The 13954-nt window shown below is 36.5% G+C and overlaps 1 protein-coding gene across 1 annotated transcript; it reads right to left on the bottom strand.

Annotated features, from left to right (window-relative positions):
- Positions 1–10976: 10976 nt before the first annotated feature.
- LOC130552295 (hyaluronidase-5-like) lies at positions 10977–13954 on the bottom strand. The gene is made up of 3 exons (XM_057330514.1): positions 13028–13954; positions 11640–11729; positions 10977–11312 (listed from the first exon to the last, which is right to left on the bottom strand). The coding sequence occupies exons 1-3, from the start codon at positions 13952–13954 to the stop codon at positions 10977–10979; spliced, it is 1353 nt and encodes a 450-aa protein (XP_057186497.1).

The raw sequence follows: 13954 nt of genomic DNA, 5'->3' as shown, positions 1-13954 counted from the left end.
GGAATAGCGTGCTGCTCATTTTATAGCAGTGGTTTGGGAAGGGCCCTTTTCTATCCCAACATTCCTTATTTTAAGGCGGCTTGAAGGCTGTTCACGAATGACATTCTCATGCATATTTAAGTCGATGACATCATTCAGACCCACACTTCTTTCTAATAAATGATTCATAAGCACCAATGAACAGTAACTCTTTTGAACGTCCATGTGTCATATTAATATTTCATGAGTGATGAGCACTTCGTGCCACACCACAATGCGAACCAGACAGTTCAGTTCAGACATTGTTGAGTCCTGCAAAGACTTCATCCATTGCACCTTGTTTGGTTTTGATTGTTTTTTTGTCTTCCATCGTCCTTTATAACTCATTCGCTTGCCTGGGCATCTCATTACGCATGTCCTTATTTATTATGCCCTGAGCAAGATTCACTGAAGCATTTGTAATCTTACCTTGCGTTAATATCTGCACTGTTTTTTCACATGATGGTTATGCTCAGAGGACACAGTTTTAGGAGTATGGGCTGAGATATTTCCAAAACTGTTGTTCTTCAGTGTCTTTTCTCATTTGATCCATCTGATTGAGTGGATGCCATCCGTAGAAAAGAAGGTCTTTGTTGTCTTGTTTTTCCCTTTGTGGAATTGTTCCTCATTTCTAGGTCATTGCCTGCGATGGATGCTTGAATGCGTTAATGAGTTCCTGTGAAGTCTTCCCCATGTGTGAGCACATCTCGTCTTTGTCACACACACACACACACTGTATGTACTGTGTGCTGTTCGCCCCCTCGACCATCCCTATGAAGGGGGTCGCTGGGATTTTTGGTCCTGCTAAATTATTACATGTTGTAGAGAAACTTCACAAAGTTCACCAAAAAATGAAAATTCGGACATCATTTACTCATTCTCAGATTGTTCCAAACCTGTATAAATTTCTTTGTTCCGCTAAACACAAAGGAAGATATTTGGAAGAATGTCAGTAACTAAACAAATCGCATCCCCCAATGACTCCCATATTATTTATTTTCCCTACTATGGGAGTAAATGGGGGATTATCTGTTGTTATCTGTAACAATTATGTTAGAGTTAAAAAGAAAATGAATAAACTAAAAAACTAAAACCGGAAGTGTTTACATCTTGCAAAGTGGTCTATATACTGTACATCTCGCCTTAAATTGGACTTAAATCTAAATTTTTGAGAACTTGGATTACACGGGAAAACAGGACCATTTTACTAAGTGGCTATTTCATATGAATTTGTACGATATGAATTGTTTAAAAATGTAAGACTTTAGAAACTTTTTCTAACGATTGCTGGAAAAAAGCAATAATACAGCCCTACACCTAAACCTTACGTCACTGGGGCAAGAGCTGTACTTATGAATTAATCTTGTAAAATAAAATAGTTAATATAGAATAGAATAATAAAATAATAAAAAGCTATAGATTGTGTTGGAATTTCAGATTGTTTATCATTTGCTATGTGGGTCAAATACGTTAAGATGTCCCCATCAAAAGAAATTTACAAGATAGATTTTATGTCCATAGAAAGCACATTAAATGTAAGTAAAATGCCTACTTTATGGTTTTTGGAGAATAAAATGTCAAAATTTGGTTGAAATAATGTTACATTGTCATTCAGTGTAACACAATATTTATGTACAAATTCAAACAAAATGCTTATTCTGACTTGTACATATTAAAATATATCAAAGAATAAGGGAGCGTATTACATTTTATTGTGCTTTAAATGAGTAAACATTCTTATTGACAAATGGGCAAAACCTAGGATAGTGGCAAATTAAAAAAATGTAAAATTACAAAAGTTGTTAAAAGTTTTTTTTAACAACAACAATTAAAAGCAGTATTACACTTATTGTATTTATGCTTAAACCCTTTTTCGTCTTTGACCCATGTTGTAAAACTGGTAATTTTCCACTTTTTCTTTCATCCATTGCTCAGCATTGACCTGATAACCGTAAAAAAATAATTGGGTTCCAAACCTGTGGGATTATACACCAGAAATGACCTCTGCTCATCACTCAGTAATGAACGTCCCATTAATGATTTGATTCCTTTTATCTCATCTTGGCAGAGCAATTTTATGAGTTACAAATGCTTTCATTATAACTCTATTAATATTGATAAGATTCAATGGGCTAATATTTTAGCTGTACCATTGGCTCCGGTGTAGGCTACTTTTTGCTCCTTCCATGAACCCATCGTATAATTTGTACAAAATGGGAAATGAGAAAGGAACAGGTGGCTTCACACAACGACGGCCAAGCCTAAAAGAGATAAACAAGCCTTTTATCTCAAATAAATCAGTGAACAATAAATGCTGTGGTGCTGTTTAAAGCTAATATACATATATTTGTGGTAAATCTGACAGGATTATATAGTGGCGGAGGAGGAGGAGCATCAGCATTCGGTGTGATTGCTAATGTAAGTGTAAACAATCTCTACATTGTTCCTTTATAGCCTGTTCCTTTCTCCATCGCTCTTTCTCTCTCTCTACAAATGGGGAAAGTAAAATTATTATATAGTGTGTGTGCTCATGTATAAGAAATATCTTATGTTGTTCATTTGTAAATCCTCTAAGATAAAAGTGTACAGTATGTAAAAACTGCTAAATGTAAGTCTGTAGTAAATGTAAATGTGTAGCCTATACTCATTGGTGGAGGAGCCACACCCTAAAAAAAACATTATTACCGTCAAGTATAGCAATGGTCCCTAAATACTGCAAATACAGACGTCTTTATTCTCTTTTCATTTTTGCTCGCACTGTTTCCATTTCCTTTTTTTCTGTACACTTCCCTGTAACCCCTCTGTATGGCTAGTGTTCTCAAGGCACTAAACTGATGCTTTTTGTGTCCAATGTATCAAAACACAATCTGACATACATTTTCGCAAATAAACATTTTTTTATTTTAACAGAGAACTGTTTGCGTCATTGTGACATTTGGGGTGGAAAGGAAACAATCGCCACCCTGTGTGGACTTTTTATGGCATGTGGGGGAAAGCCAAATGAGTGTTGTTGGACTGCAATTCGGTGGTTACAAACAACAGGGCCGCAAGAGATACTGAGGTTTTTGGGTCCCTAAAACCCATTAAATCGGTTTGCTCTTGTTGACCAGATTTATTGTGATTATATGTATTCTTTGATTAGGCAGAAAACAATCTGAACACTGCTGATCGACTAGTTGTATAATGTTTTTAACATTAAATATTTTTATTTTTTATTGTGCATTCCAATTAATATCAATCAAACAGTTGGTTTGTTTTGTACAGCTAACTAACACAGTAAAACACAATAAAAACATGATACCATAATAAAAAACATGATTTTTGAAAAACAAAACAAAAACAGAGTTATCTCATTTTGGAACCAAACTCTTCAAATATTGCTCATACTTAACATCACAAGAGATCACAAAGAGCTATAAAGACTAGAACGTTTTCATTAGGTATCATGATGTTTCATTACAGTAGGTTTTGCAGGTGTGTATGTTGTTAAAGCAAATGAGCATGCAAATTTTTGAAAATTCGAAATCAAATTGAAAATTTGAAAAAACACGATCTAGAATTCCGCGGCCTAAAGAATTCAGGATAACGATATTATCGCAATATTTATTTACGAATATTTTTTAAAGAAATAAATCGTCATCTGTAAAATTCGTCTTTAGTTTTGTTTATTTTGTGTGTTTTGTCTGTTATTTGGTCAATAAGTCACGCTCAAAAGTGTATGGAGGTTGAGAGAGAGAGTTTGTAACCATTGTGACTCTTAAGGGGCTGTGTCCACCGAGGCGTTTACGCCTGCGGCCGACGTGTTTTTTCAATTGTTTTCAACGGAAACGCCACGCTTTTAAAAAAAGCCATCAGTTTTTCGTTTTTTTCCGTGCTCAGCGCTGGTGCTATGCGTTTTTCCCACGATCAGCGCCGGCGTTCGACCAGGCTCCCAGAGTTGAAAAATGCTCAACTTTGGGCAGAACGCAACGCTTGCAGCGGGCATTTTCGGCCAAACTCCTGCCGTTTTCAGCCACGTAAATGCGCCTCGGTGGACACAGCTCCAAAGTCATGTTTACGATGTTAAAATATGTGTAGAATTTACACAATATCAATAATCGTGGTTTTGAAATTTCATGGTATATTGTCAAAATATAATAGGACACTCTTATACCGAACATTTTAAAAATGTACATTTTTTCATTATACATTTCGCTTAGATAATTTAATTTGCAATGAAAAGAACAATATTCACATTCATACTTAGAATGAACCAGAACATTTGACTACAAATGTATTACCTCCTGGTGTACTTTAACAAGCCAAACAATGAACGCACAAAGACTCCACTGTGAATATTCTTCAACTCCTTTTACTCCTGTGGAAGATCCTGGAGAAATTAACCTCCTTCTACTCCATTGATGGTTAGTCACATGAGGCCGACAAAAAAGCAGAGAGAAAAGCTTTGATGGATGTTTGATATTGCCCATTAGTGTAAAGGAATGGAAATGCATTATTTCTTGGCCCATGGCTGATCGGTGGATTGAGTAACTAATGAGATTTCATTCCTGAGCCTCGAACCGATCTCTTCTCATGCACAATAGAGTTGAATTATGTGTTCGTACAGAGGCAAACCAGACCTTTTCTTCATCTTAATGTTGCCCTAAACCGAAGTAGTCAGTTATGCTGTTTGTGTTATTATGAAGTATTTGGATAAACATGCTCAGTGGGCTGTTGTCAAACAGTAATACTGAAGCCATGTTAGAATTTTTGTCTGCTGTTTGATGGCTCATAAGGTTGCGGGTGAAGATTTTAGTTGTGGAATGAGATCTGAGTCACCGAGTTCAGTCCAGTAGCCGCTGGCTGGGGCCGACAAGCCCCCCTGGATCACCCCATGATTAAAAACATTTTGAGAGGGTCACAAAGAGCTGAATGAGTTGATCTATGGGAACATTGACAGGCTATTAGTCCTCAGATGCCCCGTGCGACCTTCGCTATAAATCAAAGAAATCACAATATCAGTGTCATCCAGGGCAAATAAGATTTAGGTCCTATTTAACATTCCTCGGTGTTGGTTTTTATGTTGCTAGTATGAATATTACATTTTTGTTTCTTTATTTACTTATTTGTGATATGTGGACATAGCCTCTAAAGATGGTGATTCTTCTAAAATAATAAAAAATAATGTTACGAGTAACAGAAAAAACATTCATTGTGATTTGAGAAAAAAATTCAAATGGTGAGGGAACCGAGAACATCAGAATGGAACGTCCCCAAAATAGGTCAACCTACAGTAAGTGTGTGCGTTTTAGTCTGAAGTCCTCAGACGTTAGTTGGCGGGCATATGAATCACACAACTAAAGGGCATAACACTGTTCATGTGTCTTCATTCATTTATATGTCAGCGCTCATGGGGCAGAGCTTGCTTGCTGGTTGCAAGTGACAAAGCACAAGCTCCAGAAATATGATAAAGCTTTACTAAAGATCATTTGATGAATCAGAGAGGAAATTACAGGAAACCGTCCAAAATTGTTCATTTTTTTATTAAGATGTATGCTCCTAAAATTGGATTAAATTTCCAAATGTACTTCAATGTCTTCACTGTTTAGTGCACAGCACCCATTATTTATGTTTTTACATGAGTAAATACATCATAGTTGTAATAGTGACCCTATCGTTATTACAGCGAGATAACAGACCTTTAATGGAACTGAATTTGTATCTTCTTTTGGTACAGTGTTTTTTGTCCCCGCAGTCAATGGAGATCAAAGACACCTATGAGGGGGCTCACCTATGATGCACTTTGTGTCTAAATAACAGAAATAACAGTAGGGACCCCCTCAATTCAGACTTTCAACCAACCTAGTGACGCCTGTATAATTATTGTTAAATAACATTGATTTAATTGTTTTACTTAAAGGCACAATGTGTAATTTTTTGGAGTAGGCCTGTCAATGGACAGAAATCCAATATAATATACATACTGTGTCTTCAGAGGTGTATAAGGACATTACATAATGAAGTGTTATGTTTTTATTACCTTAGAATGAGCTATTTCTATCTACATACACCGCGGGTCCCCTTACATGGAATTGGTCATGTTGTTTCTATAGTAGCCCTAAACGGACAAACTGCTCTACAGAGTGCATGTCGTAAATACGTTATCTCCTTCGGCAAAGAAGCGAAAACATGACGACGTCTTAGTTCTGTGTCAGCCACCGTAGTGTTTCGAAAGGGAGGGGTGGAGTGAGCCGTTGGTTGCAATTCGCAAAACCACCACTAGATGCCGCTAAAATCTCAACATTGCCCCTTTAGAAATACTTTTCATTAACAACATTTATTATTAAAAGCCACACAGATATTAACCACATACGTGTATTTGGAACCATTTAGACTTATTTCACATATTTATTAACATTTTAACACATTACATTTATATATTTAAAATTTGTATGGATCATTTAATTAATCATTTAATATTTCTTTATATACAGTATAGCACATTTAAAAGATCACCAAAGCCAACCAAAGTGTCATGCAATGAATAAAAACAAACAGCAGACATACAATATAAACAATCAGGCCACCTATCCAGACTCAAATGATGTGAGAAGAATAAAAGAATTGTAAAAAATACAACAGATCAACCAAAATCTACAACATAGAATAAACATACAATAAATCAATTAAGATGCAGAGACAATAACAATAAACATTAATTAAGGAATTTAAACGATAAAATGAAATTAAAATGCAGAGAAAATAACTGCGTTTTAAGATCAGTTGAAAAACAGAGATGGGGCTTCTCTAATATGGGAAAGATCCAGCAGTGGTGACAACATGATCACCTCGATTTTTAAGTCTGAATATGGACGTAAACCAAGATCACATTGATCGTGAAGTTCTGGAAGGAATGTATTGTAAAAGCAAATCAGTTGATACATGTTTTCTACATCAATCCACACACCCCTGGATGGGGGCACACAAACCTCTAAAATTGATTTTTTTCGTTTTGAAGGAATAAGAAGTTTACACTATTCAAAAGCAACCGAATTGTTACTGTACGCATTTTTAGTCTACTTCACCCAAAACATAGGCTACATATTAAAGATTATACTGTACCTACAAGATATTCAGTCTCAGTGTAGCAGAACACACACATAGTAATGTAGGAATTCACAGATGTTTAGTGGTTACAATCGGGATGAGCTTGACAGATGGCTTGAAGGACAGAGTTGTGAATCTGTGTCACTACGTCGCTGTAAAGAGAAGTCATGAGCAATAACATTTCATGTTTCAACCTGGGGCAGCCTGTATTTTCAGACATCACACACAGAAGATGTCTCTGTGAGCTTTAAAATCTTATTTTTCTCAAAATCCCTGCTCTTAAAGCAACACTTTGTAGTTTTTCTACCTTAAAATAATGTCTCTAAAATTATTTCAGTGGTAGAACAACTCTTAACTGGACAAATTCCATTGCCGTTGATAGTGCTACCTGAGCAGCCTCTCTGTAAGTTTTGTGTTCGGGTCGGTACACACAGCCCCGCCCATCCCCTGCCTGCGGAAGAGTGCCACATGGTTTCTAAACCAGTGTTTCTCAACCGGGGTACGCGGACCCCTAGTGGTCCGTGGCGTAATTGCAGGGGGTCCGTAGAACCCTTTAAAATGTTTTGAGTTATTATCTTGCATTCAGGGTTTAGAAATTAACACCCACAGACGCAGATAAAAATCAACCGAGTCGGCTATTGCAGTCAAATTAATTGCCAAATTGACTGGTTACTGGTGTTCATAAATTATGTTCACTCACTTTGCAGGGAAGGTTCATGTTAACCAAGTCATATTTAATATAGCCTATTGCGTGTGTGTGTTACTCACTGCTGTGTGTGTGTGTACACTTGGATGGGTTAAACGCAGAGCACAAATTCCGAGTATGGAACACCATACTTGGCTACACGTCACATCACATCACTTAAATATACTGTTGAAAAAATGTCAAAACAGCTGACTGGCATTTTCTCATCCGTTCCTTGTAGTTGCATGTTTCAGACGGTTTTCCCTGTATTTTATAGAGTCACTGCTGCAGTCTCTGTTGGGTTACTCAATAGTAAAAGCTGGCTTTTGTCTGTCCAGGGACATTTGCGTCATGTCACCCAGTAGTAGCAAGAAAGCCCCCACCCTCCGAAGGCAGAACACTATGCCTGTCACAGGCGGTCACTGCAGGCTCTTTTGTTGGAGATGATGTTAATGTTACAGTTTCACTTAGCATAATCCTTGAGAAGAAATGTCTAATTTTCAAGGGGACATATATTTTTTTATGAGAACTGCTCACTAGATACCCAGTGACAGTATTAATCTGAGGAATGTTATATGAAGCTGAAATTTTAATGGTAATGTGGTGTTTAAAACCTTTTGTGTTTGACTGAGCTCAGATAAAAATAAAGAATTTCAGGATTGATTAAAGACATACAGAGCAATATTCTGAGAGGTAAAGCTGCAGTGCATTAACACGGAGCGTTTTAGTGCCATCTAGAGTCAAAGACAAGTATTCAACACATGTTAATGTCACTCACAAATGAATGATAAAACCACGTGATCACAATTTTAAGATATAGTTTGTAATTTATTTTTAGGTTATGTTGTAGCTCTGCTGTGTCTTAATATTTATCCCTTTTTGTGTTTTGGGTAGTCTTGTAGTCATTGAATAATTAGTCGTGAAGTCTTGTGATTGGTTGATGTTAATTAGTCTTGTTATCTTGTTTTCACAAGTGTATTAATAAGCAGTTGTGTTTGCAGACTATTGTTTATTGATGTATGTGTGTTGTTTTATTGAGGTTAGTAAAGCTTTGAATGTGCAAATGAATAGTAAATCTGAGAAAAATCTGCTTTATAATTCATGTAAAACACGTGGCTGCCGTGTTGAGATCATCACATCACCAGACAAATATTTTTCTCTTTATGAGTTGGTTGTGGAATTTAAAGATACTGTATTTAAAGTGTTTAATTGCTGTTACTTGCAGTCTTCCTGACTACACCTTGACAACAGAGGTGGCTGCAGTCATGGAAACAATGAAACCCACAAGACTGCAGGTAGGTGAGACACACTTTTCTATTAACTGCATAATGTCCCAGGCTCTGTGATGAAGGGCCTCTGTCTGTCATATAGTCTTCACATTGGGCTCATTTATAAAACTCTTGTTGCCCTGAGTGAATTTCAGTGACTGTCCTACCTAAGCCATTTTGTTTATTGAATAAAGCAATCATGTCACGTCAGGTTCGGGATGAATTAAAATGACACTTTTTACGTCACTTTGACACTGTTAATCCTAAAGGTGTTTCATCGGAGATAAGCGCGCAAATGTTGTGGAAAGTCAATATGTGCAGCGCTGGGTTCATAGAGGATCTAGTCTTCTAGTAAAATCAGTCAAAACAAAGAGCAGGTGAAAGTGATAAAGAAGCAGTAACTACACAGTCAGCAAATTTCCTTTGGTGCAGATCTGGCCCAAATAATCCGCTGACCTGTGGCCCACTTAAGAAAGCGTTCCCATCTTCTCAGCCACAACTCAACCAGATCTGTGCCATAATTCTACCAACAGTGAGCCATATAATAAAGAATGATGTGGACCTTATATGCCATTCTTGTTTGGCTGAGTTCAGTATAGGACTGACAGCCCTTGTGTGGGCCACATGTGGCTGATAGAAAGCCAGAATTATCCCAGAATGTAACTATATTTACACCACAACATTTTTTTATTCAAAATAGTCAATAAACACAATCAAACAATATTAAACACAAACACTGATTCTCAAAACAGATTTTTTTATTACAGATTATGCATAAACCCAACTACACAAATGTATTCAAAATTATTTGCTTTTGTTGTGTTACATGTACTCAAATATCTACAGGTACTCTGTATTCATTTGTAATCCGTTTTTTTTTAATAGTATGTAACATTCAAATCTTGCATTTCTGTACACTAAAACATGTGAAGAGTAAACTAACATTCTAAGAGTAAATTTACTAGTTACATCACTAATAACGTGATTAAAAATAAACATAATTTACTCCTTCTGGGGTTATTCCCAATGTCTATACTGACATTAGACATATTTTATATTACTGCATACTTCATTTAAACGCTGATTTTGTTGGGAAGACCTTCACATAAGAATTAAAACAACAATTAAAAGACAAAAACGTTACTGTAAAAATAGGTATTGAGCCTAGTTTGATTTGTCTGGAAAGTGGAGAGTCCATTTTAGCGTTATTTCATCATTAAACCATTACCACTGAGGAAACCCCAGATATTTTTGCGAATTTGACAGCTTTATCAACGAAACAATTTAGAAAATCCTTAATCACATGCAATACTGAAACAAAATGCTACATATTTCAATAAAATAACTTTAAAATGTCAAAACATCCCTTACCTTAACATGAAAAGTTATGACGAAAGAAGAGAAAGGTGCTGTGTGGACTTCAGGACGCACTTGACCGGCGGGAAATGTCGTGTGTTTTTCCAAGTACAATCCAAATGTCAGTCACAAGTTGATGTTTGATTATACAATTACATTGACACATTTACTTCTCCTAAATGTAATCATTGTAGTTTCATTCTTGCCATGAAATGTAACGGTTGCTTTTCTAAGATAAAACCTTAAATAGCAATGCTCGATGACGTATGCCACTTTACATGTCTCAGTTGCCTATTTACTCTCTCAATAAAAAAAAGCAAATGTTCTCGCAAAGATTGCATTTTATACTTCAGTGTACATTTTACAAACAAACTATATATGCATATTGTATATACACACAGGTGTCCGTGTATACATGTTTATATATCAGTGGTGTTTAGTAATACAAATCTCATATAATCTTGTGTTATAACACAACTACAAATAAAGGACTTTTAAAGAGCATTATTTGTTTATTTAATGTGCATACAACACATGATTCAAATATCAAAACAGATATGAAGTCACACAGCAACAACCAGTGGAGTTGTGGGAAGGGACTCTGGTATTTTAGCTGAGCATTTCTGACCCGCGTAACATTGACAGATGAAGCTGTCCACAAAGTTGGTGATGTCACTAAGGGAAGGCGTACCTACGGCCAGGTATTTTCCACGAACCTTAAGGATGTTGAAATGGTTTGGGTTTAGGTGCAGGTAGGTGTTTGTTTGAGGGTTCTTGCGCACACAGCGGCCGTTGTTCTGACACAGCATACTACTGCAGAGTTTAGCCGCTGCGGTCACATTAGTTATATAAGGGTTAAGAGTGGACGGCAGATAGGCAGCCAGCGCTTCACACGATTCCTGTATGAATGAGAAAGAAACGTTGTGGGAAATGTGGCATTCTTAAGCGTACAATACACGATGACCTTGCAGATACTTTGCTCGAACAGAAAGTGAATTTGTACGCCTAACATGAAAGCTGACTTTGTTCGTCTTGTTTGTTTAAAAACTTGCTTTAGCAGAAAGAAACTTAAAACTGGTTTTAGTAGAAAGAGTTGTAAATTAACTGCCCATACAATTATGTTTTTATTCAGTACTGATAATGCTTGAGTGTTGGAATAGAGGATTAAATAAAAGAAAATAAATGATTAACTAAATAATTTTTTTTAACTTTAATGGTGACACTACCTTGTCGTTGTAATCTGCACTGGCACCCCACAGAACAGCCCCCGAGGCCCCCAGAACTGCACTCTCGCCAATAGTATTGACCAGATCCATCTAAAACAATGCAAAAAACAAACTCTAGAAATTTTTCATAGGGCTTTTATTGTTTTTATAGACATCTATATTTCAATATTTCAATAAATATATATATAAAATAGATATTTAATATACATTTCTTCTATATAGAGATTGTATATACTCTAAACACAGTTGTGTTAATAACAACACAATATGTCTTACTTCTGTGACAACACCGAATATGAGTTGTCCTTAACTAGACAAATCTGTGTTATTTCTGGAAAAACATTTTTTGTTACTTTTAACACAACCTGTGCTGTCCCATTTATTTAACACAAAAACAACACACTCACAATGTGTTAAACAGCATAACCACAAACAATGTGTTAATAATGAACAACACAATCTCACTAATTTACACGTTGGCCACTTTGTATTAACAACCTCATTTTGTTTGATTTGCTTTTGCACCATTAACAGTTAAATTTAGGGGTGGGGCTTCAGTGTTGCTCTTTTCTCCTAATCTCACGTTCTTGTACACATTGTACGAATTCATTCAAACTACCCACCTCTCAAAAATAGTTACAAATTCAGGTGAGATCAGGCTAATATTTTTTCCTTGGATTTCTAGCCACATTTTGCAAGGGTAATGCTTTTTGAATTGTTATAGGATTTTACTTTCAAATATTAGAGTACTTTTATTCTCAAGTACATTTTCAAACATACATACACTTCATAATGTTTTTACCTTGGAAAATTTGAATTTATATAGTTTATGAAGCATCATATGAAGAGTTTGGTTCCAAAATGAGAACTCAAAAATCATGTTTTTTATAATGTTAACATGTTTTAATTGTGTTTTATTGTGTTATTTAGCTGTATTTTAAAAATTATTTTGGCTTCAATTAAAGCAAACCAACTGCAGTTTGACTGATATTAATTGGAATGCACAATAAAAATATTTAATGTTAAAAACAGAGTTATCTCATTTTGGAACCAAACTCATCATATTCTTATATACATATAACATACTTTTTACTCCACTACATTTGATAAAACACTTTTTTAACCTACTTTTACTCAAGTAAAATTAAGTAAAATACTTGACAAAGTAATTAAGTAAAGTACTTTTTAATGTACTTAAGTATTAAAGGTAAAAAAATCTAGGCCTACACTGTATTTATCAATTGTAGTGGAGTAAAAAGTATAATATATGCTTTATAATGTAGTAAAAGAAAGCAAAAATTTTCCAAAGTAAAAACACTGATAAAGCACATTAATACCTGAGAGTAAAAATACTCAAGTATAGCAGGTTATTGTGACGGAAACCTCACCTCACTCAGGTATATTTCCGACTGATCCCGAAACAGAGGACGTAAATAAACATAAATAGGAGATGTGTAAAGGTGCTTTGGCAGAGCAGATACCCGGACGGCCTCTTGAACCCGTCCACGAACAAAGTGAGCTGCATTTCGGTTGTTTCGCAGGGCTAGCGGCAGGTACGCCGAGGGAAACAACGCCGTACTTGCGTTCCATAACCAAAGCAGCTCATCATTCAAGGTTTGTTCTTGCTCAGGACACTCCCCAGTATAACCCGGCTGGTCCCATCCATAATTGTAAGAGTCAGGAAACAAATAGTAGCCCCAGAGATATTCTGGCCGCATTTTAATCCCAAGTTTCACTGTGCTTTCTATATAAGCTCTGGCAGCCGCTTGAAACTGCTGTTTTGCCAAAGCTAAAGCCTCACTGGAAGACAGAGATGGGTTGGTTTCCTGAACATACTGAATAGAAAGCTTTCTGTAGATCTCTTTCGAATCCCAATTTCTAGCCCATAGGGGGCGCCACTCTTCCCAGTCAATCACAGCCAAACCCGGGGAGGACTCAGGGATGTACTTTGTGACATCATCAAGTGCTTTTAACAGGCTGGCGGCCAGGTTGCCTTTCTGAGGAATACCGCCGTTGAACTCTTCTTTGGTGTCGGGGTTTACGTAAGGGTACAGGCCGAGCCGCTGGGAGTAGAAGAGGAACAGAAATTGGTCAGGAACACTGGACGGCGTGGTCACTGCTTGGAACGCTGAGGTGTCCAAACTGATCTCAAGTCTCTTGCATACTTCAGTAGGGGCGTTCCAGATAACGGAGTAGGGCGTGTCCTTAAAGATCGGAGGTTGGGTTGGCGGTAGAGATAAAGCAATGTCGAGGAAGCCCAAAAGTGAGATCAGGGTAGTTAGATGGACCGGTGAGCCAGACTGAATGGAAAACAT

This window comes from Triplophysa rosa, linkage group LG3 (genome assembly GCF_024868665.1).
Source record: "Triplophysa rosa linkage group LG3, Trosa_1v2, whole genome shotgun sequence".
In the NCBI taxonomy this organism is placed as follows: Eukaryota; Metazoa; Chordata; class Actinopteri; order Cypriniformes; family Nemacheilidae; genus Triplophysa; species Triplophysa rosa.
This window is presented reverse-complemented; position numbering and strand designations above follow the sequence as displayed.

Coding starts and splice junctions, on each gene's coding strand:
- LOC130552295 (XM_057330514.1), bottom strand. CDS start 13,954: ATGTTTTCCATTCAGTCTGGCTCACCGGTCCATCTAACTACCCTGATC. Junction 11,730..13,027: donor CGGAAATATACCTGAGTGAG/GTGAGGTTTCCG, acceptor GCATTGTTTTAG/ATGGATCTGGTCAATACTAT. Junction 11,313..11,639: donor GTGCAGATTACAACGACAAG/GTAGTGTCACCA, acceptor TCATTCATACAG/GAATCGTGTGAAGCGCTGGC.